The sequence below is a fragment of the Dipodomys merriami genome, unplaced genomic scaffold (genome assembly GCF_024711535.1).
Source record: "Dipodomys merriami isolate MVZ:Mamm:240054 unplaced genomic scaffold, mDipMer1.0.p SCAF_45, whole genome shotgun sequence".
NCBI lineage: Eukaryota > Metazoa > Chordata > Mammalia > Rodentia > Heteromyidae > Dipodomys > Dipodomys merriami.
Window position 1 is genome coordinate 12,180,496 of NW_027206013.1, and position 23,819 is coordinate 12,204,314.

The 23,819-nt window shown below is 43.0% G+C and overlaps 1 protein-coding gene across 2 annotated transcripts in view; it reads left to right on the forward strand.

Moving 5' to 3' along the window:
* LOC138808475 (citron Rho-interacting kinase) overlaps positions 1–23,819 on the forward strand; it is a 168,209-nt gene that overhangs the window by 124,801 nt on the left and 19,589 nt on the right. For both annotated transcript variants that reach the window (XM_069994746.1, XM_069994747.1), the window contains 11 exons: positions 2,987–3,184; positions 3,664–3,857; positions 6,351–6,486; positions 8,735–8,839; positions 15,797–15,937; positions 17,318–17,425; positions 19,065–19,227; positions 19,510–19,674; positions 21,897–22,034; positions 22,591–22,771; positions 23,673–23,764. In XM_069994746.1, coding sequence (XP_069850847.1) covers positions 2,987–3,184; positions 3,664–3,857; positions 6,351–6,486; positions 8,735–8,839; positions 15,797–15,937; positions 17,318–17,425; positions 19,065–19,227; positions 19,510–19,674; positions 21,897–22,034; positions 22,591–22,771; positions 23,673–23,764 — 1,621 coding nt within the window. The remainder of the gene's footprint in view (positions 1–2,986; positions 3,185–3,663; positions 3,858–6,350; positions 6,487–8,734; positions 8,840–15,796; positions 15,938–17,317; positions 17,426–19,064; positions 19,228–19,509; positions 19,675–21,896; positions 22,035–22,590; positions 22,772–23,672; positions 23,765–23,819) is intronic.

Below are 23,819 nucleotides of genomic sequence, written 5' to 3' on the forward strand. Positions count from 1 at the left end.
AACATGTAACCACAACTCCACAGCCATTTGAAGTAGGGTCACAAGGTGATACTTTGTGATTTGGGAACAGTGAGTTGAATTGTTTCCAATCCCTGCACAGCGCTTCTCAAAGACACACAGGCCTCAAGTAGACAAATAAGCAAACTAGAGGCAGTGACCAAATAAATGGAGAACCACCACATACCAGGAATAAAGTCAGAGATCCAAGACCCTTGAAAAATTGACAACAGGGAACAGAAGGGTTCTTCTCATGCAGTGCAGCCCTCTCTGGCTTTGAAATGTTTCCTGTTTACTCTTTTACAATCTAATTTTCCAAGAAAGAGAAGAGATAGCACAAGTGGCCTCATCATAATTTTTTAACTGAATTAATGAAAAGAAGTAGGTACCTAAAGGCTTAAATATAATTTTGAATGGCAGGTAAATTGCATAATCTTAGATGACTAGGTTTGCTGTAGTCTTGTCTGTTTCCAAGAAGTTTTAAAAATGGAGGCACCACCTCAGTCAGTATCCGTTTTTATTCTTTTTGTTGTTGTTGTTCTTTGTTTTTTTCTTTTTGTGCTAGACCAGGGGCTTAAACTCAGAGTCTGGGCTCTGTCCCTGAACTTTTGTGCTCAAGTCCAGCACTCTACTACTTGAGCCATAGCTCTAGTTCTGGCATTTTTTTGGTGTTTAATTGGAGCTAAGAGTCTCACGCACTTTCCTGTGAGGGCTGGCTTTGAACCCTAATCCTCAGTTCTCAGCCTCCTAGTAACTAGGATTATAGGCATGAACCACCAGCACCTGGCTGCAATTTTTTTTCTTGATATTTCATGAAGAATGGGACCAAATGGTATATAAGAAAATTCAAAAGAACAAACAGAAGAATAGACATGCTATTCACTTCCCTGTCATACATGGAGAAATGAACACAGCCAACTTCAAGGTGGCTTCTTGGGGGTTCCAGAATCCATTGTATAGGTAGCTGTCTTGCCTCATTCTTACTGGTGTTTTTTGGTGGGAAACATAGAAGGAAGCACAGAAGTGAATGGGACATTCATTCAATTTAGTAGGAAGAGTATCTGAAGGAATGGCTTCACTCTGTTCCAGCTGGAAGACCTGTTGAACCAATGGGCACTGTTTGTTTATTGTCTTGGATTTTAGGAGATATAACCATGTCACTGAAAGGGTGACACAACTGGGTGCTAGTGACTCATTTCTGTAATCCTAGCTATTAAAGAGATGGAAATCTGAGGATCAAGTTTGAAGCAAGCTAAGCAGGGAAGTCCATAAGACTCAAAGTGGAGCTGTTGCTCAAGTGGTAGAACACTAGCCTTGACCAAGAAAGCTAAGCAAAAGTGAGAGAAACTGAGTTCAAGCGCTAGTATGTACACACACACACACACACACACACACACACACACACACACACACACACACACACACACACACACACACACACACGCACACACGCACGCACGCACGCACGCACGCACAACCTTAGTGCTTCACCTGAAAACCTGACCAGATAACTTTTTTATTCCCCTCTTGTAGGTCACAGCATATCTCAAAGCAGTACATTAGGAATGACTGTAGGTTTTGACTTGAAAAAGCAAATTACTGGACCACTTACTATGTTAAAAGGTTATCAGTTCAGTTAACAAAATGAAAAGCTGCATTTTCTGAGCCACAATGAACAAATGAGCTTAATTGATGTTCTCTATTTCCGTGTGTCTGGGAAGATTTTTATTTTAAATTGATAATCAGAGGGAGTTACAATAAGGAATTTGTCATGGAAACAATGGTAAGATCTCACAAGTTAAGTCTGTTCAAGGCTTGGAAATAGGAAGCAATTAATAACCGTAGGCTTAAAGGCATATTCCTTTTAATTTACTTCTTTTTGTTGCATAAAATTTAATTTATGGCCTGTGCACCTCATTCTGACTATTATTAGAAAATTGCCCTTAAACTTCTAAAGTATTTTTATATAAAAGCTCTCTGCAAGCTTCGATACTAAACCTTGGCGAAGAGAATAGAAAAGCTTAAACGCACTGAAACGGAAGTCATTCTGCCATTGAGCAGGGAAATAATTTAGTACAAGCAGATTAGATCTCTCAGTAAAATGGCAATTTCATGTATGCTGAGAGCCAACTGTATAGTGAAATCCATTATGGTGGTGCTATAATGCAGTTTTGTAGTTTCAGAATCATTCCTATTGTCCTTTAAGATTTGTTTTTCCTCTTTGTTACATGAAATTAAATTCATTGCTTGTGATTTTATTCAACTAACTCTTGGTGTCCTTCAATGTCAGTTTTTCTTGATAAAAGCTTCATTTTCTAAGAGTGTAACCATTTTCAATGACAGTCTCTTACAGGTGGTGTCAAGGTCATTTTTATTTAATTAGGCAATTATGGAGCCAGACTTTCCTCTCTCCTAAGCTTGTGATACCGTCCCCAATATTAACTTGACCTCATTTGAACTTGTCCTTTGCATACAATCAAAATTTTCTCTACCCCCTCCCTCCTTTTTTTGTGTCAATGCCAGACCAGGGCTTAAATTCACAGTCTCACACTCTATGCTTTTTTAAAAACTCATGACTGGCATTCTACCACTTGAACCATGCCTCCAGGCCAGCTTTTTGCTGGTTAATTGCGGATGGAATCTTGAGGGCTAGCTTTGAACTGGGTACCTCCACATCTCACTCAGCTTCCTCAATAGCCAGTGCCTGGCTCTAGGACTTCTCTCTCTCTCTCTCTCCCTCTCCCTCTCCCTCTCCCTCTCCCTCCCTCTCTCTCTCTCTCTCTCTCTCTCTCTCTCTCTCTCTCTCTCTCTCTCTCCCCCCCTCCCTCCTCCTAAGGCATGCATCTTAGAACTGAATTGAAGTCAGGGTTTAGATCTGACTCCTATGTTAGACAGCTGCTCATTGTCATGTAGCTTGACGTTTCTAGAAACTGCCCCTTGCTCACAATGAACTTGTCTGATGTGTGGCTGGACTCTCTTCTCCCTCTAGGTAATCACAGACCTGGAAGAGCAGCTAAACCAGTTGACCGAAGATAATGCCGAACTCAACAACCAAAACTTCTACTTGTCCAAACAACTCGATGAGGCCTCCGGGGCCAATGATGAGATAGTACAGCTGCGAAGTGAAGTGGATCACCTGCGCCGGGAGATCACGGAGAGGGAAATGCAGCTCACCAGCCAGAAGCAAGTAAGGAGGGCACACAGGGTTGGAAAGGAAAGCTTATGTGCCTTCTGCAGAGACTTTAACCCTCATTGGTAAATGGGCTCCTTTTCAATAATCTCTTGTTGCCAAGACTTTGGGGTTTTGAAAACTATGTTTTGAGAAGTGTACAGTGTTCTTCTTCATTTGTTTTAAAATAACTAAGCATAATATTGAATGCTTTGGGAGTCCAGTGTGAACCACTTGATTTTAAAACTTGGTCCCTTTTCCTCCCTCCCATTCTCCTTCCCTCTTGGCTCTGGGTTTGCCTCTTAAGATGGCAGCACAAATGGCCTTTCGTCCATTCATTACATTGTCCTTCCCCCTTGAGCGGTAAGATGAAAAACAGGCTGTATTTTAGACTGTGTAGTTAGGAACTTGTGCTTTTCTGAAACTGATCCCCAAAAAGTAACCTCCAGGAAATCCTCGTTTGATACAAGGCACAACTGAGTGGTACTGATTTGCAGACGATGGAGGCTCTGAAGACCACGTGTACAATGCTGGAAGAACAGGTCATGGATCTGGAGGCCCTCAACGATGAGCTGCTGGAGAAAGAGCGCCAGTGGGAGGCCTGGAGGAGTGTCCTTGGTGACGAGAAGTCCCAGTTTGAGTGCCGGGTTCGAGAGTTACAGAGGATGCTGGACACTGAGAAGCAGAGCAGGTGGGATTTCCTGTTTGCAGAAGGCTAGGGGGCAGGTGACTGCCACTGGAGTTCCGTCAGAATGTTGAGCAGGTTGACCAGTGCTCCCAGTTGCCCTGGAGTAAAAAGTTTCCCAGGATGCCAATCTTTCAGGGTTAAGACCAGGAGATTCAGGTGGACCATGGTATATGGGTTGTCCTGGTGATATATCACTTGAATTCTGTGCAGGGGCTGATTTCCATTCACCTGGTAGTCAAGGTAAATATCTCAGTGCTTCCTTTGTATTTTATTTATCTGTTTATAAGGCAGTGCTGGGGATTTGGACTTTGGGGCCTGATGATAGGTAGGCAGGCATTCTACTACTTGAGTCATGCCTCCAGTGCTACAGTGCTTTCTTTGTAGAAACATGTCCATCAGGTTTATCATCGTGACCACGTGGCCATGTCACAGGACCATTGCCCTTTTAGTCCTATTGTCCTGTACTTGCCATGTTCTTCCTACTACTCCAAGCCTCCCCATCTGCAGCCCTGTGACATTTTGGACTGGGTAATTCTTTGTTGTGGAGGGCTGTGTTCTGCATTGTGGGATTTTGAGCATCACCCTTAATCTCTACTCATTAGGTGCCAGTAGCAATCCCCTTCTCCAATGGTCACAGTCCAGAGTGACCCTAGACATTGTCTGATGTCCTCTGAGGTAGGGCAAAGTTGCTTGTAATCCTAGCTACTCAAGAGGCTGAGATCTGAAGATCAAAAGTTCAAAGCCAGCCCCGGCAGCAAAGTCCAAGAGACTCTTATCTCCAGTTAACAACCAAAAAGCTGGAAGTGGAGGTGTAACTCAAGTCGTAAGTGTCAGCGTTGAGTTGAAAAAGCCAAGCGAGAACATAAGGCCCTGAGTTCAAGCCCCAGTAATGGCATTTAAAAAAAAAAAAAAGAAAAGAAAAAGAGAAAGAGAAAAAAGATTGGAGGTATAGGGTAAGAACCCTTAAAGTTGTAAGAGGAGCTGGTAGAAATAATGCTTTTCTGGATTTTATCAGCAAGTTTGCTGATATGAGGGGCTGTTGATTTAAGATGCTGGCTCTGCTTTTTCTCCATACCCTTGAGTTCTTCCCAGCTCATTGCAAGCTGTAGCCATGTTCCTTTCCTTCCTACCCACAATCAAACCCTCTTTGAGCTATTTCTTGGGTCCCTTAGAGAAAATTTTGTGGGTCAGATCTGACTTCCACATCAAGGAATAACCAGCCACACATGGAAATTGTAATTATGGACTGCACTTAGAAAGACTAACATTAGCCTACTTCCATTTCATGTCTGTTTTTGGAGTCATCGTGAAAGACCTTGGCTCCCCACTACACACATACACTTTTTTCTTTTTTAGTGTTGTGTGGAATACGGAGATGAATAAAATATAAAATTCTTAATTTTTGTTCTTATGAGACTAAGAGTCTAGTGGTGAAGATAAACCATGCAGTTAACTACTTATCCCCTAAAGTTGGTTGTGATACATGCTGGAAGCAAAACCCATCAATGCTTATGTGACAGGATGAGGAGACATTGCTTTTGAGCGAACTGGGGACACATTTATGGAGGTTATGTTTGAGTTTATTCTTGAAGGCTTGTGGGATTTAAGTTTATAGAGTAGGAAGTAGAGGTGGAGAAGGCACACAGGTCAACATGTAGAAGAGGGAAAAATGATACATATCTGGGGAAGGGAAGTGGCTTTTCCTGTTTGCTTTGATTTTGGTATATTTTCTTTTGTTTGCCAGTACTAGAGCTTGAATTGAAGGCCTCCAGCTCATGACCATCTCACTACTGGTACTCAAGCCATGTCTCTGGTTCTAGATTTTTGCTAGTTAATTTGGGACCTGAACTGGCTTCAAATCCTCAGATCTCCACTTCCTAAGTAGCTAGGACAATAGGTGTCAGCTACCAGTGCCTGCTGATTTTTGTATTAACTGGTGTTGTTTATATATACATTCACCAGAGTCACATTTCAGTTTGTTTTCCCGATGAGCAGCCAGAGCCCTTTCAGATGACTTAAAGACAGTGAATATTCGCCTGAATGGAGAGTGAGAGGGAGAGAGGGAGAGAGAGAGAGAGAGAGAGAGAGAGGGGAGAGAGAGAGAGAGAGAGAGAGAGAGAGAGAGAGAGAGAGAGAGAGAGAGAGAGAGAGAGAGAGGAGAGAGAGAGAGCGCCTCATTTTGCATCCATGGGAATGTGTGACACCCTCCACATACTTTTATTCAGCCTGGTTGCATTTAGAAATGATTTCAGACTGAAGTACTCATCCAACTTTACTGCTTAAAGGCAATTTTACTCAGAGTCTGAACTGGGTCACATTTTTGCTCTGTAAGCTGTCAGAAAGGAAGATGTAATTTGAAGGTAAGACTCGGGGTTGGGCATCTGTCTGACGTCCAGCCTGTTTACTTGCTCATCAGGCATAGACATGGATGAGCCTCCGGCCTTCAGGCATGTGGTAGTGGGGCTTCTGAAAGCAGGCCTTGTGTTTTCCTGGCAGGGCAAGAGCTGATCAGCGCATCACTGAGTCTCGCCAGGTGGTGGAGTTGGCAGTGAAGGAGCACAAGGCTGAGATTCTTGCTCTGCAGCAGGCACTCAAAGAACAGAAGCTGAAAGCGGAGAGCCTCTCTGATAAGGTCAGCACCCATGCCTTCTGCCTTTTAAAAATACACGTTTCCATCTTTTAAAGGTATGCAGAAACTCACATGCAATCTGTGGCAAATGTATTTGGGTAGCTCATAGCATAGATAGGTATAGTGGGTGAGCATTATCATGGCTGGTCAGTAATGTTTTCAGTTCTATCTGTCTGTGCCCCAAAAGTCTAAATTTTTATCTGGATGAATATCTCTGTTGTCTTCAGCATCTTATTTCTACAAGTCTTTATGGATCTGATGCTGAGCATCATGGGAAAGCACATGGCAGTTGTGACTAACGCTAATTCTACTGAGGCAGTTGTTGGCATCTCAGCTTCCACCTGTTACAGACCAGGGATATAATTCTGTATTAGTTCATGTTCTGTCACTATAACAAAACACTTGGACAAGGTGATTTCTGCAGAACTGGGAGTTTATCTGGAGTTGGGCAGTCCAGGAACACAGGGCAGGCACCTGAGGAGTACCTTGATGCTGTGTCATAACATGGTGAGACAAAGTGTGTTTGCTCAAATGTCTCTTCTTATGAAGCCCCGAATGCCATTGTGGGGACCCCCATTCTTCTGACCTCATCTAAACCTAATCCGGAAGACTTCACCTCCATATACTATTAACATGTGAATTTAAGGAATTTAATTTCACACCAGAAATACATGTGTTCTGTCCATGAACCATCCCATGTTATAGTTTACAAAGTGATGTACTAGTGTTTTGGAGATATTATCTAATAGTCTCGAAAGAGATGTAGAACAGGTAACTTCCATGTTATAGGTGACATAAGTGAAGATCTGAGAAATGTTATACACATATAAAGTAGCAGTTTGAATTTTAATATGTCATGTAATTTTGTTATTGTGTGTTTACAAGAGGAATTGTTTAGTATCATTGTGGGAAATAGAGAAATCACAGAAGAGTAGAAGAAAAAAATTGACTAAAAACCCATTCCCTTCTTATGTGGCGAATTTATTTGTAGTTGTGCACATATGCGTAACACATATTTATAAACCTAGGTACTTACTATATCTATAGCTCTCTATTTTTTAAAAACATAATATAACTGGAGGCTTTCCCTGAGTTATTAAATATTTTTTGAACATGTAATTCTGAGAAAATAAAATTGTATGTAAGTACCTAATTTAAGCATTTGTCTTATAGTGGAAATTTGGGTTTCTTCCAATTTTTTTTTGCCATATAAATAATACTGTGATGAACATAAATCTTTTCAAACATCTGTGATTATTTCTTACTGGAAATTCATAGAGACAGAATTATAGGATTCAAGGCTACAGCTCATCCTTTAGAAACACTTGAGTTTTGAGATTGGCCTCATGTTTTTTTGTTTTGCTTTGGTTTTTTTTTTAACCATGAGGAGAGAACATTTGTTATTTGGAGATAAGTAAACTCTTATATGTTTAATGGGGAAAATTTTTTTCTTGTTGGTTCCTTTTTATGCAGAGAGGGGCGGGGTGAGTTGGGAGGCTGGTACTAGAGCTTAAACTCAGAACCTGGTGCACTTATTTAGCTTTTTGGCTCTACCACTTGAGCCACATTTGCTGCTTTTTGCTAGTTAGTTGGAAGTAAGTATGTCTTACCAGATCTCAGCTTCCTAAGTAGCTAGAGTTACAGGTGTCAGCCACCAGTGCCTGTTAGTTGACTATCCTTGAAGTATTCAGTAGCCAAGCCCTACATGGTTCCAGACATTTTGATACCGTACTTGCTTGATGGGATTTGGGATAAATTTCTCTTTTTCATACTTCACTTATCAAGTGGTCATCTGACAAGCAATTGTGATAAGTGTACCTGTGTAGTTATAGGCATCCCCCTGCCCTCTTGACCTGATATAAAGATCCTTGAAAATCCTTGGCCAGCCTTTTTTTCTACTCACCATAATGCCATACATGTGGTAAGCACCCAGCAAATGGTTATTTAATTAAATTCAGTTAAAACATGTCGGAGGAACAGATTGTTGAGCACTCAGCCTTGTGACAGGCACACATTTGGCCAGTCCCATAGAGACTTCCTCTTCTCCTGAGGGAGGTTTAACTTGCAATGTGGACTTGCATTTTTTCCAAATGTGATGCTTATGTTCTGACCTTTTGAATTTGGTTATCATTCCTATGTGAAGGTTTATGGATGTTGAGAAAAAAAAATCCATACTAACACCGTCCCCTTCCCTCCCCCCAATCTCACATATGCACTTGTGGCATCATGGCCAATTTTTTCGAATGCTCAGCTCAATGACCTGGAGAAGAAGCATGCCATGCTAGAAATGAACGCCCGAAGCTTACAGCAGAAGCTCGAGACTGAACGAGAGCTCAAGCAAAGGCTTCTGGAAGAGGTGAGTGAAACCCACTTGGGAATTAGAGCCAGGTAGAGCTTGAACATGAAAATTTGGTCTGTTTAGGTGGTCAGATTTTGAAATTGAAAAGCAAAATCAGATGATCATAGAATACTTTCTGGAAGATATTTTTTTGTTGTTGTTGTTGTTTTGGTCCTTCATGAGGCTTGAACTCTGGGCTTGGGCGCTGTCCTTGCACTCTTCAGTTCAAGGAGAGCGCTCTACTGCATGAGCCACAGCGCCACTTCCGGTTTTCTAGTGGTTTATTGGAGATAAGAGTCTCAGGAACTTTCCTGCCCAGACTGGCTTTAAACCTTGACCCTCAGATCTCAGCCTCCTGAGGAGCTAGGATTATAGGCGTGAGCCACCGGCACCCGGCTTTCTGGAAGATATTTAACCCATGAAAATAATATGCCTTGAAAGGCAACGGGTCTCTCTGTCGTTTATATCCTCCATGGTGTTGAACAAAGTGTCAAGCTGGCAGTAAGGCTGTGTTGAAAAGAGGCTTATCAAGCACATGGCTGAATAGATATTGAGTTTAATTGTTGTTTGAAATTAATATTCAAAGTATATTAAGTTTTCATGCTGCTAGAACATTTATGCCAATTAGCTTCCTACATTGGTCTGAGATTTGATCAGATTTGCTGAGCACTCCATTTCATGAGGGCTTTTGAACATGTGCTCAATTCAATTAAAAAAATTATGCTCTGTGTTTGACATATAAAAAGTTCAAAGTGATCTCTGAATTACCCCCCCTCCATGTTATTTCATGTGTCTTTTCCCACAACTCTGGAAATTACTAATTAAATTGATCCCATCCCCAACCTAAAACCCATACATTGAATTACAAATGCACTTCATGAAGCTATTTAATGAAAAGTTGAACTCCAAAGAGGGTTCTGTTTGAACTATCTAGTGAGCCTGGCAGTTCAGTTACCCAGAATTCCCTGTTATATTTATCCCACTCATAGATCCTAAGAAGCTCTGCAGATAGAAGTAACTGCCATGCTGTTAAGTTGGCAAAGTAGTGAACATATTGCAGGTGATTGTAAAAGTGTCTTATAAAATACTTTACAACATGAAGCTTAGGTGGGAGTCTGAGAAAGTTCTGGAGGTGGTTGTACAATAAAATCAACATTTTTTAATATCACTGAATTATACACTTACAAATGGTTAAGATGGCCTAGCATGCAGGAGGCCTTGGACTTGATTCTTAGAACCACACACACACACACATACACACACACACACACAAAAGCAGGAGAGAAAAAAAATTGTAAAAATGATTGATTTTATGTTATATGTTATTTGCCATGGTAAAAAAATGAATGAAAGTTTTGTGCACACAAACACATATGAATGAAATCCACCAAATTGCCCCAAGAACAACATTCAGATTGAGTCCTTTATCCAACATAGTTGAGTCAGAGTATTTTGGATTTCAGATTTTTATTTAGTTGAGAGATCTGCATGTGTAGAATGAGCCATCTCAGGGATAGAACCCACAACACAAAGTTCATTTATACTCCAGTATACAGCTTAGACTAAAAACACGTGCAAACTGAAAATAATTTTATACCTTTTCAGTGCATCTGCATTTTGACTGTGAGATCGGATATGGAATTTTTCTTTTTCTTTTGGCTCCAGTACTTGAATCCAAGGCCTGGGAACTGTTCTTTAACCTTTTTCACTCAAGGCTGGTGTCCTACCACTTGAACTACACCTCTACTTCCAGATTTCTGGTGGTTAATTGGAGATTAAGACTTCTTTGCCGGGCTGGGAAGGTGGCTCAGTGGTAGTGTGCTTGCCTTGCATGCCTGAGGCCCTGGGTTCGATTCCCCAGCTCCACATATGCAAAAAGAAAAAAGCCGGAAGTGGCGCTGTAGCTCAAGTGGTAGAGCGCTAGCCTTGAGCTGAAGAGCTGAGGGACAGTGCCCAGGCCCAGAGTTCAGGCCCCACAACTGGACCCAAAAAAAAAAAAAAAAAAAGACTTCTTTGCCTAAGCTGGCATCAAACCACAATCTTCAGATCTTAGCATCCTTAGTAGCTTGGATTGCAGGTATGAGCCACCGGCACCCACTTGGGCATAGAATTTTGTACTCATGAGACACTCCAAAAGTTTTGAAGCATTTCAGATTTGGGAGTTTTGGATTACAGATTCTCAACCAGTAATTGAACTTTCCAAAGTACCATGTGGTCAAATGGAGAATGACAGCCTTCTATCTGGAATGAATAAGCAATGTTCCCACTTTGGGCACATGCTAGCAACAGAACAGAAATAATCAGTGCTGTTGCCCATTATTCTAGCAACAGAACAGAAATAATCCATGTTCCTGCTTGTCCTGGTCTCTCTCCCCCACCCAGGGGGTGCAGCTGGCCCTGATAGTTCACTAATTTGGTCCAAGGTTAAATGGTGAGTCAGTGCCCATGCCAGGAATAGAACACTAGGAGCCTGACTCAGTCCCCTTGTTCTCACTTCTAACCTACATAGGAACATTTCCAGCTTCCCAGTTTGTACCTCACAGATAGATATTTGAGCACAGACATCTGGTTGACAGAATTTGCAGACCGTTGAAAGTATGTGGTGTTTGAGATCCTTTGGTTATAGTGTACACTTGATAAACACCAACCCAGAGCTCAAATCTAAATGTCCTCAACATAGGTGCAGAGACTTTTATTTCGGCAGAACTGGCGTGTAAACACAGGGCCTGTGCTTGCTAGGCAAGTGCTTTACCCTTTGGGCCTAAACTTCTCAGAGTAGGAGAAACTGCTATGTTATCTAGTCCAAATTCCAACCATTCTTCTCTTTAGACCTGCCTCTGATAAACTTTACTAATGGGCCATTCTCCTAACTCAGTGCTCTGAGACCTGAAGTGGCCTTTGCAGCTCTTTTGACACCATACTTTAGAATCACTACTGGTCCACTGGAAGTAACACCAGAGGAAAAAAATATCCATTACTAATTTGTGTCAAATGCCTCCAGTCAAGGTAGAAAATCCCTTCCCCAATATTTCTCCCAAGCAGGCCTTGTTGAGCCACCAAATATTTACAGTGAATATGGATATCACAACCCATTGTTTTTTAGCAACTCTAATTCTTAGGAAGTTCTTTCTAATTTTGAGGTAGAATCTACAGCCTCTACCCATTGATTCTATTATATTGAAACCCATGAAATTGGAGAATAGTATGGGTAGAGTTAACCCAAACCAGAGATTTATATTGATTAATAAACAACCAAAAGTGCCTTGTTTAATGATCAGAATAAATAAGGGACAGGGAGGTAGCTCAGTGGTAGAGTACCTCCCTAGCATACATAAAGATCTAATCCCAGCACCGCAAAAATAAAACACAACAAACAAAAATCCCAAATAATACCTAATTAGCTCTTACTATATGCAAGATACCCGTGTACTTTATATGAATTAAATACTGTTCTTCCAACAATCCCGTGAGATAACTTATTTTTCTTATCTCTGTGAGTCAGATAACCAAATATCTCTCCCAGTTCAAATGACTTTTTTTTTTTTTCCTAAGTGGAATCCCTCCCCACTCCCCCAAACTTGTCTGGCAAATCAAAGAGAATCTTTCAAAGTCCGTGTAGTCTGTATGTGGTCCAAGTGGGATATTTCCATTTCTCAACTGGACTCTAAATACATCTGCCAATTACCTGAATTTTTTTTTTTTAATGCGGGTCCTAGGGCTTGAACTCAGGGCCAAGTTGCTGTCCCTGAGCTTCCCCTGTCACCTTCCCCCCCCCTCCCCAAAGCTAGCACTCTGCCACAGTGCCATTTCCAGCTTTTTTTTGGGGGGGTGGTTAATTGGAGATTAGAGTGTCACAGATTTTTCTGCCTGGTAGGTCTTCAAACCATGATCCTCAGATCTCAGTCTCCTGAGTAGCTAGGTTTACAAGCATGAGCCACTGGAGCTTGGCTTTACCTGGGCTTTGTTAGGTAGTTTAATTATACCATTGACAGTTATTGACCTATTATATCTGATCTATTTCACAAAATTTAAAAAAATTATGATCTACATTTACTCTGTTGCTTAAAAACAAATCTGTCCTATTAAACTTCTTGTTGATTGCTTCATCCATCCTGCTCACTGGAATGGTTTCATGCACCAGGCATCGCCCAGCAACTTGGTGCACCTGCTTAGTTTCTTGTTGCGCACACACACACACACACACACACACACACACACACACACACACACACACACACACACACACACACACACACACACACACACACACACACACACACACACACACACACACACACACACACACACACACACACACACACACACACACACACACACACACAGAGTGTTGGACAAGTTTCCAGGCATCGCCCAGCAACTTGGTGCACCTGCTTAGTTTCTTGTTGCGCGCGCACACACACACACACACACACACACACACACACACACACACACACACACACACACACACACACACACACACACACACACACACAGAGTGTTGGACAAGTTTAAACACATCAGTAGGACCCACCTCTCAGTCTAACAATGACTATGAACATGCCTTCATTTGTCTCCCAGAACAGCAGCTTAAATGACTTTGAAAAGCATTTCATCATGGTCTGATTCTCCTTGAAGGGCTCATTGTCCTGAAGATCACCTCCATACCCTGCTCAGCTCTTCTTAGAGAGAGGCGAGAAGGGAGAGAGAGGAAGGCAGGCAGGAAGGTTATTTCATAGATGTAAATGTCACTCTTTCTTTTTATTATAGTAAATAACCAGCCTATTTCTTGGAAAGCCAATGGACAGTTGATGTGTTTATTCCAGAAAGATGTTTGGAGCCCAGCTGTCACCAAATAGATCCTTGTTCCTATCACTTGTTTGTCTGGTTCCTGACTACTAATTAATGTTATCTTAAAATAGTGGGAAGAAACTAAAGAGGATAATTTATGGAAGAAACCATCTTGTACTTGTGTATGCGTGTGCTGGGGGTGGGGAGCGATACCTCCTTTTCAGAGGGCATCTTAGCTGTTTTTTTTTTTTTTTTTAATTTTTTTCTTAAGGGTTTGATTAAGTTCCAATTTATGCACCCGGGCCCAGTGATCTTTAGTATCTCTTGTTATAGATGAGTTGTTGGGAAGAGGCAGTGGGGAACATAAGGGGAACATTGAATTGGGTGGAAGGAAAAAAGAGGAATATAGGTAATGGAGCATACCAACATTCATTAAGCACCTACTGTCTGCTATGCACTGTGTTCAGTCTATCTTCCAGAAAGGCAGGGTATACCCAACCCTCAGATGAAGAGAATGAAGCTCTAAGAGGTAATCTGAGATGCCTGCCCAAGATCATATTTCTGCCAGGATTTAAACTAGGGCCTGGAAGATTCCAGAGTCCAGGTTCTTCTTCCAACACAATGTCCCAGGGAATCAGTTACCTCTTAAGAGAAAGAAGAAGAAATAGGAAGCAAAACACAGACAGAGAGAAGTGAATTAAGAGGAAGACTACCAGCAAATTCTGGTCATTTGAAAATTCCCTTAAGGATGTAAATCGTTCTTTCCTGGCTCTCTCTTTCTCTAAATCTCCAGGGAGTCTGAGGCAGTAGGAAAGAGATTGTTTGGGTCCCAGCCAGGATGGTTAGATGATAACCCAGTTTTTGGATGAAATCAAGCAGTATCCCGTTGAGATGGAACACATTTAGGAAAAGATACACACATTTTAGGAAAGTGAGCCATAAAACCAGTATCTCTATAGTCTGCCCTATTTTCTGGTTGACTTCCATTGTAAAAATTGCAAGAGATTTTCAGCACAAAACTACTTCCAGTACAAGTAACTGATTCCGCCGCCCCCCCCCCCCCCCAATTATTGCCAACTCCTGTGTTGAATCTGGATCTTGCTCTTCCTTTCTCCTCACATTGCAGGTATATGCCCTAGAATTGTGGCTTTCTGTTCCTGTGGGCAGTCGTGAGGTTCGGGGTGGTGTGATCCCTTCTGTGCACCCCACACTGCCTGTACAGTGATTTTTCCAAACAAACATTGAGATCCTAGGAGAGAAAAAAAAAAGGAACAAATGGAACTGAGTGGTCATAGCCATTGGGAAGTCAGACTTGTAGATCCTGTGGCTATGGCCATCCAAGTTTTCTTTGCAAATTCTGAGAAGGGAGGGGGGAGGCGCGCGCACGCACATGCGCGTGCAAGAGAGAGAGAGAGAGAGAGTTTGTTTACCTAAGGCTGGCACTCTACCATTTGAGCCATAGTTTTTGGTAGTTAATTGGAGATAAGAGCCTCACAGACTTTTCTGCCCATGCTGATTTCAAACTGCTAACCTTAAATCTCAGCCTCCTGAGTAGCTTGAATTACAGACATGAGCCACCAACCTGGCTACACTTCTGGATTTTTCTTTTCTTTTTTGCTGGTGAATTGGAAGATGAGAATTTTCCAATTTGCCTGTCCTTGCTGACTTTGAACAGAACCTCAGTCTTCAGATCTCAGCCTCTTTTTTTTTTTGGGTCGGTCGTGGGGCTTGAACTCTGTGCTTGGTTGCTGTGTCAGCTCTTCAGCTCAAGGCTAGTGCTCTACCACTTGAGCCACAGTGCCACTTCCAGTTTTCTGAGTGGTTTATTGGAGATAAGAGTCTCACAGACTTATCCCTGCCTGGGCTGGCTTTGAACCATGATCCTCAGATCTCAGCCTCCTGAGTAGCTAGGATTACAGGCGTGAGCCACCAGCGCCTGGCTCAAGATCTCAGCCTCTTGAGTAGCTAGGATTATAGATGTGAGCCACTCATAATGCCTGGCTCTCAAATTCTTTTTTAGCTGTGGTACATCTCATCTTAGCAGACAAATGGTAATTCTGGAAGGAGATGCTTTCAAAAGCGCAACTGGTATCATGCTGGACATGAGCTGGGAAGAGGACAAGTAGGGAGCCATGTGTGTTCTGTGAGGTATTAAACCTTTCTCTGGCTCTTCTCCCCACTTAGCAAGCCAAGTTACAGCAGCAGATGGACCTGCAGAAGAACCACATTTTCCGTCTGACTCAAGGCCTACAAGAAGCCCTTGATCGGGCTGACCTGCTGAAGACAGAAAGAAGTGATCTGGAATACCAGCTGGAAAACATTCAGGTGAGGAGTGGCAGGGGAAATCTGTTTTAAAAAAATGCAATGCTGTAAGTAAACACACTGGATGATATGCAAGTGATTTCAGATGAATTAACTGAAGTATAAAAGAGTCTATGGAGAGTTCAAATAGTATAATTCTTTAGAAGGACAAAGTTAAAGCTCAACAAAATAAGCACTGGGAAATGGGTACTTGCAAGGAGGTGGGAAAGGGAGGAGGGTGAGAGGAGAGTAGATGAATGAAGGGAGAAAGGGGAAGATGTAATGAAGAATTCATTGTATATGCCACAAAATTAAGAGAAATAAGAGGAGGAGTGTATCATGGGTGTGAAAATGTTGAAGGGGTGATACAGATCAAGATGCATTGTATGCACAAGCTCGTTTGTTAAATTGCAAAATAATTCAATACATATCCTACAAAATTAAGAAAAGTAAGGAAAGTAGTGGGTTGGGAGGGAGGGAGGAGAATGGACTGTATTCATAAACTGCTATGTTGAATGGCAGCTCCTTTGGACAACCACTTAATGATAATAACAAGTATATATATTTAAAAACCTGAATGAAGGGCTGGGGAAGTAGCTCAGTGATAGAGCATGTGCTTAGCATGAGCAACGTGCTCACCTTGTACCCTCTGCCTCCAAAACAATTGTGTTCAGAGGCAAGACATGATGGTAAGTATCTTCATGTTGTATAATGTTGTATGACACATTTTGTTACCCCAGCATTGGATCCTAAAATTAGTCATTGACTTTTTTTTTTTTTGCTTTTTCATCTAACTTTTCATTTATCCTTTTTTTTAAAAAACCTTGTAATGAAATCAGGACAAAATATGTATTAGCCCAGTGCTGTTGGTGTTGAATTTCCTCTGCCTAGTAGCTTGAAACCTACTTTGTTTTAGCAGTACTGGGGTTGAACTCGGGGCCTTGTTCTTTCTAGTCAGATGCTCTACCATTGAGCTACACCTCTAGCATTTTTTGCTTGTTATTTTTTGAACAGAGTCTTATTTTTTTTTCCCCAGTCTGGCCTGGGCTGCCATTTGCCTTTTTATATTTCTTGTATAGCTGGGATGACAGGCACTTGCCATCAACCAATATGTCCAGTATTTGGCTGAGATAGGGTTTTACTAACTTTTTTCCATAGCTGGCCTCAAATCATGATCCCTCATGAATCATTGTTCCCATCCCCATCTGTGTGTGTGTGTGTGTGTGTGTGTGTGTATCTATCTTTATCTGTGTGTTACTGGGGATTGAACTCAGATCCTTGTGTATGCTAAGCAAGCACTCTACCACTGAGCTACAGCCCCAGCTTTTTTCTTAAACGTACCAAATTTAAAAGCCTTCTTCTGTCTAGACTCTGAGGTGTTTTTCCTCCCCCCATGAATTTTAGGTTCTCTATTCTCACGAAAAGGTGAAAATGGAAGGCACTATTTCTCAACAAACCAAACTCATTGATTTTCTCCAAGCCAAAATGGACCAACCTGCTAAAAAGAAAAAGGTGGGTCAACGTGTTTGACATAGGGCAATTGTTAGTTCAATTCCATCCATTATGAGTCAGCAGACATATTAATCAAAGGTATATAGAAGAAAAATTTGCATCTTTTTTTTGGGGGGTGGGTGGGAAAATAGGTATAGATGTAATTAGAATAGTCTTTATCAATGGGTGTCACTGATCACATCCAACAAATGGTTTATGCCATCAGAATCATCCTGCCTTTCTCTAAGGGAGTGATTTTTGTTTTTTCCTCCCACGAAGTGGTTAGGGCATGGTGGGAGTGGTGTACACAGAGAGAGGTTAATACACAAGTGATAGATGCTCGACTCCAAACAGGTTTGAAGGTCATATGTACTGGACTCTGACGGGATTGGCAGGTCATGTGTATAGGGCTTCCTAGAGACAGGCTTCCAAGAGACAAGTAGGGCATAGGCCAGAGACTCTTGTGTGTAGTTCTTAGGTCATCTGTGTGGGACTTGAGGATGGGCTTAGAATGATCTAGTCTCATTTAGTTATTTAGTTTAATTTCAAGACAGTCTTGTTGTGTAAGCCCAGGCTGGCTTGTAACTTACTGTGTAGCCTTGGCTTCCCTGGAACTCACTACCTTTCATCCTTAGCCTCCTGAGTTCTGGGATCACAGGTGTATACCTCATACCCTAGCTAGTCTAATGCCTTTAATTGGCTAACAAAGACCCAAGAAGTTGAAATGACCGGCCTAAGAGCTGATCCCTCCTCTCTGGTGCTGTACCATTCTGCTGCCACTGTTTCTATGGGAAAGGGTTTGAATACCTGGAATCCTTAGGAGAAAGGTGTAGAGGCTGGGGGGTGGGGAGAGGGGGTGTCCCTGGTTGGTCCCCGTGATTCTGGTGCTCTCTGTCCTGTAAGGGGTGAGCACAGCATTTCACGGGTTGCCTCCTGCTGAGTATGGACCTCACGGAAGGATTTTCTTGCGTTTTGAGTGGCCGTATCTTATACTCACGATAATTTAATCTTCTTTATTTTAGCAGCGGACTGTTGTCTGGTCATGTCACTCAATGTTGTTGGGGTGTCCATTTCTTTTTCTTTCCATTTTTATTGTCATGCATTTTTTTCCCTTCCATGTCCATTCAATGTTTTCATTTTGTCTATTTTAGTAAGCTCCCTTATTTTGATTATCATTTTAAATTTTTTGTGTTGTATTTTTTTCCCCTCCCCCAAACATCTTTCTCTGTGTCTTGTAACGAAGCACCATGAGACAAGTTCAAAGGCAAGAGTAACCTCTGAACCAGCCCTCCTGGCTCCATACTCCATCTCTCCTGGTTCCATTTTTTTGAGGGGGAAAGACTCTCGGGAAATGACTCTCCTGTCCTGGGAATGCTAAAGGAAGAGGTGGAGGCCGTTCAAGCATCTTTAAACCTCTTGGCGAAAACTTCCACCCTCCCCTCCCTCTCCCCCTCCCACACTTACATTTTTTTTCAGCTGTCAGGAACGGGCTGAGGCTCAGCCTCCCCCTTCCCCCCTTCACATGCCATTTTTACTAAACACACTTACAGTGAGTATGCGCCTGGCCTTGGTGGGTTGTTCCTCCCGAGTCAGCTTTCCTCTAGCTAGCGCACAGTGCCAGTTTCAAGGAGTTAGGAGATATCTCTGTTTCCATTGCTAGGGTTTATTTAGTCGACGGAAAGAGGACCCTGCTTTGCCCACACAGGTTCCTCTGCAGTACAATGAGCTGAAGCTGGCCCTGGAGAAGGAGAAAGCTCGCTGTGCAGAGCTAGAGGAAGCTCTTCAGAAGACCCGCATTGAGCTCCGGTCCGCCCGGGAGGAAGGTAGGGGCTCTGTTTCTGTCAAATGTTCTAAATCTATGATGGGCAAGATCAGATGGTTTGTTTTCAGTGAGGTTGGTCAAGACTAGTTCTGCAACTTGGTTACGGTCTATGCGCTTACAGTCCAAATCAGACAGATTTCTACTCTCTGGGGTGGCCAAGGTGGTGTGGTGCATGGCCTTTTGGTCTTGGGGTAACTCGAAAGGCAACCTGGGGCAATCTGCTTGGTTTGGGCCCTTTTGGCAGTTCGGTTAACCGACAGGCGTTGTACTGGTGTCTCCGCAGCTGCCCACCGCAAAGCCACGGACCACCCACACCCGTCTACGCCAGCCACTGCAAGGCAGCAGATTGCCATGTCTGCCATTGTGCGGTCACCCGAGCATCAGCCCAGTGCCATGAGTCTGCTTGCCCCGCCCTCCAGTCGTAGGAAGGAGTCTTCAACTCCAGAGGGTATGTATTTGTCTTAACTCTGTTTCCTGTGGCTAGCTATGACAAAACTCTCTGAGACTGGGTGGCTAATAAGTTTATTTGGCTCCTGGTTCCAGAGGCTGGGAAGTCCATGTGTGTGTGTACACCAGCATCAGATGGGGCCTGGGACTGCATTTCAGCATGGCAAGGATGAGGAACAGAAGTGCCTAGCTCAGCTGTCCCTTCTTCATATGAAAACATATCCTCCCCCTATGGGGGTGATGACCACATTTAGCTCTAATTAGTTCCCAGGGCCTTACCTTAAACTTACCTTAAGCTATCAACATGCCAATGTGGAGGTTATATTTTCAACACAGGAATTTGCAGAAGCTGGGTGCTGGTGGCTCTAATCAGAGCTACTCAGGAAGCTGAGATCTTAGGATCATGGTTTGAAGCCAGCCTGGACAGGAAAGTCCATGAGACTCTTATCTCCAATAAGTTAGAAAACAACAAAAAACAACAAAAACCAGAAGCGTTACTGTGGCTCAAAGTGGTAGAACATTAGCCTTGAGTGAAAAAGCTCAGGGACAGTGCCTAGGCTCTGAGTTCAAGCCCCATGACCGACTGAAAAGAAAAAACTTTTGCGGAACTCACTCAAACCATATCTGTGCTTAAGGGTTGGAGTCATCCAGACTTTGTTTTAAACTTTCTAATAAATGCAAGCTTTTGGCTAAAAAAAACAAACAAACATAGCAGGTAATTCTAAAGAAATAAGAGAGTAAGAAGTACAGTAAGCCTTCCTTCTGCATTCCTTACTCAGAGGTCAGCCATTTCAGTCTTCCAGTGATGGTTCATGCATGCAACCACATCTGTATTAATTCATGAGTGTTACATGAATCTAAGACTATGAGAATATTTTTCTTAGCCCTGTTTAAATATCATAGCATACTATGCTATATACTGCAAAAACCTTTCAAAGTTACCTTAGAACATTTCCTATTCATGTTTAGAATTCATGTTATGGTCCTATCTTCGCATACTGAAACAGGCCTTTGTCGGTGGGTACTGTGGTTGTATGTGGTTACAGTCTCTTATTGCACATAAATAACATCCTATACCACTGTGTGTTTCATGGCTGTGCCATAAATCCTTGGGGGAAATGGACCATTGGGTTAAAGGTTCTGTGCATGTCAAGTTTTGGTAGTATGTGCCACTGTATAGATGACTTCCACCAGGTTAAGGAGTTTTCTTTGTCGTCTCAAAAGTGCTCTGTCACCTAGACATGAAGTGAACTTTAAAAAGGCCATAGAAAGTGGCTGGAAAATAAGAGTGGAACTATGCTTGAGCATCACGGTGTCTTTATCCTGCCCTACTTCAGTTGTGAATCTTGATGGCATTTTATTGTGTCTGTTGGGAACCAGGTGGTGTTACACGGAGAACTTACCAGAATGGGATTCAGAGGTTTGCATCCTGAGCTTTCCTCTTTTCGAAGTTGCCTCTAATTAGCTAGGTCACCCAGGCTGCAGAGCCTGCTCCATGGTGGGAACAAAGGGATCGGCCCTTTTAATTTTAACAGACTTGAATCTAAAAGCAAAATCAGTACTTTGAGACTAAAAAAGTTAAGTTTTGGACAAAAGGCTAATCATGAAAAAAAAATGCCTTTAAAGAATTCTCCAGTTAGTTTTTACATGTAATAATGAGAAATTCCTTAATAATATAAATTTAAATTGGGTTCTGCCAAGCTCTTAGATATCCTATTTCATCTGGAAAGCAAAGACTTTGTGACTAAAATATTTAACACCTTATATATTTGCCTTCACACACATCCATGCCATCATGATAGTCTTCCCCTGGGAATGTGTTCTTAATTAAAAGCTAATTCCTAATAGCCAGGTGCTTTTGCTTTATTTTATTTTATTTTTTCAGTTGTGGGGCTTGAACTCAAGGCCTGGGCACTGTCCCTGAACCTCTTTGTACTCAAAGCTAGTGTTCTACCACTTGTGCCACAGTGCCACTTCTAGTTTTTGAGAAGTTAATTGGAGATAAGAGCCTCATGGGGACTTATCTGCCCAGGCTAGCTTTGACCCACGATCCTCAGATCTCAGCCTCCTGAGTAGCTAGGATTACAAGTGTGAGCCACCTGTCCCCAGCTGTTGGGGTTTTTAATTCATTCAGGATGTGAATCCCTAATCAGAGATGTGATTTGCAAATGCTTATGTTCCCATTCTCTGAGTTGTCTTCACTTAATTTTTTTTCCCCTCCAGAATTCAGCCGGCGTCTTAAGGAGCGCATGCACCACAACATTCCTCACCGATTTAATGTGGGACTGAACATGCGAGCCACCAAGTGTGCTGTGTGTCTGGACACTGTGCATTTTGGACGCCAGGCATCCAAATGTCTTGGTAAGAGTTGTGGTCACACATCTGTGGTGGGCACCTGCATACCTCCGTCTGAAAAAAATCCATCAGGGAAGTGTACATTTGTTTGTTTGCTTTTTGGTTGGTTGTGGGGCTTGAATTCAGGGCCTGGATGCTGTCTCTGAGCTTCTTTTGCTCAAGGCTAGTGCTCTACCACTTTGAGCTACAGCACTACTTCTGGTTTTCTAGAAATAAGAGTCTCGTGGACTTCCTTTCTTGGGCTGGCTTTGAGCTGTGATCCTCAGATGTCAGCCACCTGAGTAGCTAGTATTTACAGGCATAAGCCACCAGTACCCAACTATTTTTTTTTCCCTAGTCTTGGGGCTTGAACAGACAGGATTGAAGCCAGGAAAACTGAATCTAGTGTGTGGCTCTCTTGAGTCCTCTTTTCCCTGGAGCCTGGTACTCAGGACAGCAGAGTGGTTGCCTGGAGGCCCAGCCTCACTGACAGGAGCCTGGCTGGGGATAGAGGACACCTGGGTTTGGCAGGCAGAGGAAGGGAGCTATCCAAGCTCAGTTGGGCTTGTTTTCATTCCCCTAGAATGTCAGGTGATGTGTCATCCCAAGTGCTCCACCTGCTTGCCAGCCACCTGCGGCCTGCCTGCCGAGTACGCCACGCACTTCACTGAGGCCTTCTGCCGGGACAAAATGAACTCCCCAGGCCTCCAGAGCAAGGAGCCTAGTGGCAGCCTGCACCTTGAGGGGTGGATGAAAGTGCCCAGGTACTAATACAGGGTCGTGTGTGCTCGGGCAAGTGCTGCCTCAGACCCTGTCCATTCCTTGATGGTTTCTAGAAAAGTGTGTGTGTGTGTGTGTGTGTGTGTGTGTGTGTGTGTGTGTGTGTGTGTGTGTGTGTGTGTGTGTGTGTGTGTGTGTGTGTGTGTGTGTGTGTGTGTGTGTGTGTGTGTGTGTGTGTGTGTGTGTGTGTGTGTGTGTGTGTTGATAGTGGGGCTTGGACTCAGGGCCAAGCTCTGTCCCTGCCGAGTACGCCACGCACTTCACTGAGGCCTTCTGCCGGGACAAAATGAACTCCCCAGGCCTCCAGAGCAAGGAGCCTAGTGGCAGCCTGCACCTTGAGGGGTGGATGAAAGTGCCCAGGTACTAATACAGGGTCGTGTGTGCTCGGGCAAGTGCTGCCTCAGACCCTGTCCATTCCTTGATGGTTTCTAGAAAAGTGTGTGTGTGTGTGTGTGTGTGTGTGTGTGTGTGTGTGTGTGTGTGTGTGTGTGTGTGTGTGTGTGTGTGTGTGTGTGTGTGTGTGTGTGTGTGTGTGTGTGTGTGTGTGTGTGTGTGTGTGTGTGTGTTGATAGTGGGGCTTGGACTCAGGGCCAAGCTCTGTCCCTGAGCTCAAGGATACTGCTCTACCGCTTTGAGCCATAGCACCACTTCTGGTTTTCTGGTGGCTGATGGAGATAAGAGTCTCATGGACTTTCCTGTCCAGGCTGATTTTAAACCATGATCCTCAGATCCAGGCCTCATTAACAGCTAGGATCACAAGCCTGAGCCACCAGTACCTGGCTGAAGAAATAACTTTTTGAGGTTCACTAACCCTCTCACCCCCAACTGCAGTCTGACTCAGTTTCTGAGTCCAGGCATTTCCCTGGGCTTCTTTCTTTTTTCTAGGAATAACAAACGAGGACAGCAAGGCTGGGACAGGAAGTACATTGTCCTGGAAGGATCCAAAGTTCTCATTTATGACAATGAAGCCCGAGAAGGTAAATTAATAATTCAGGGGGGGAATTTCATTGCACGTGCGGCTTCACCCGAGAC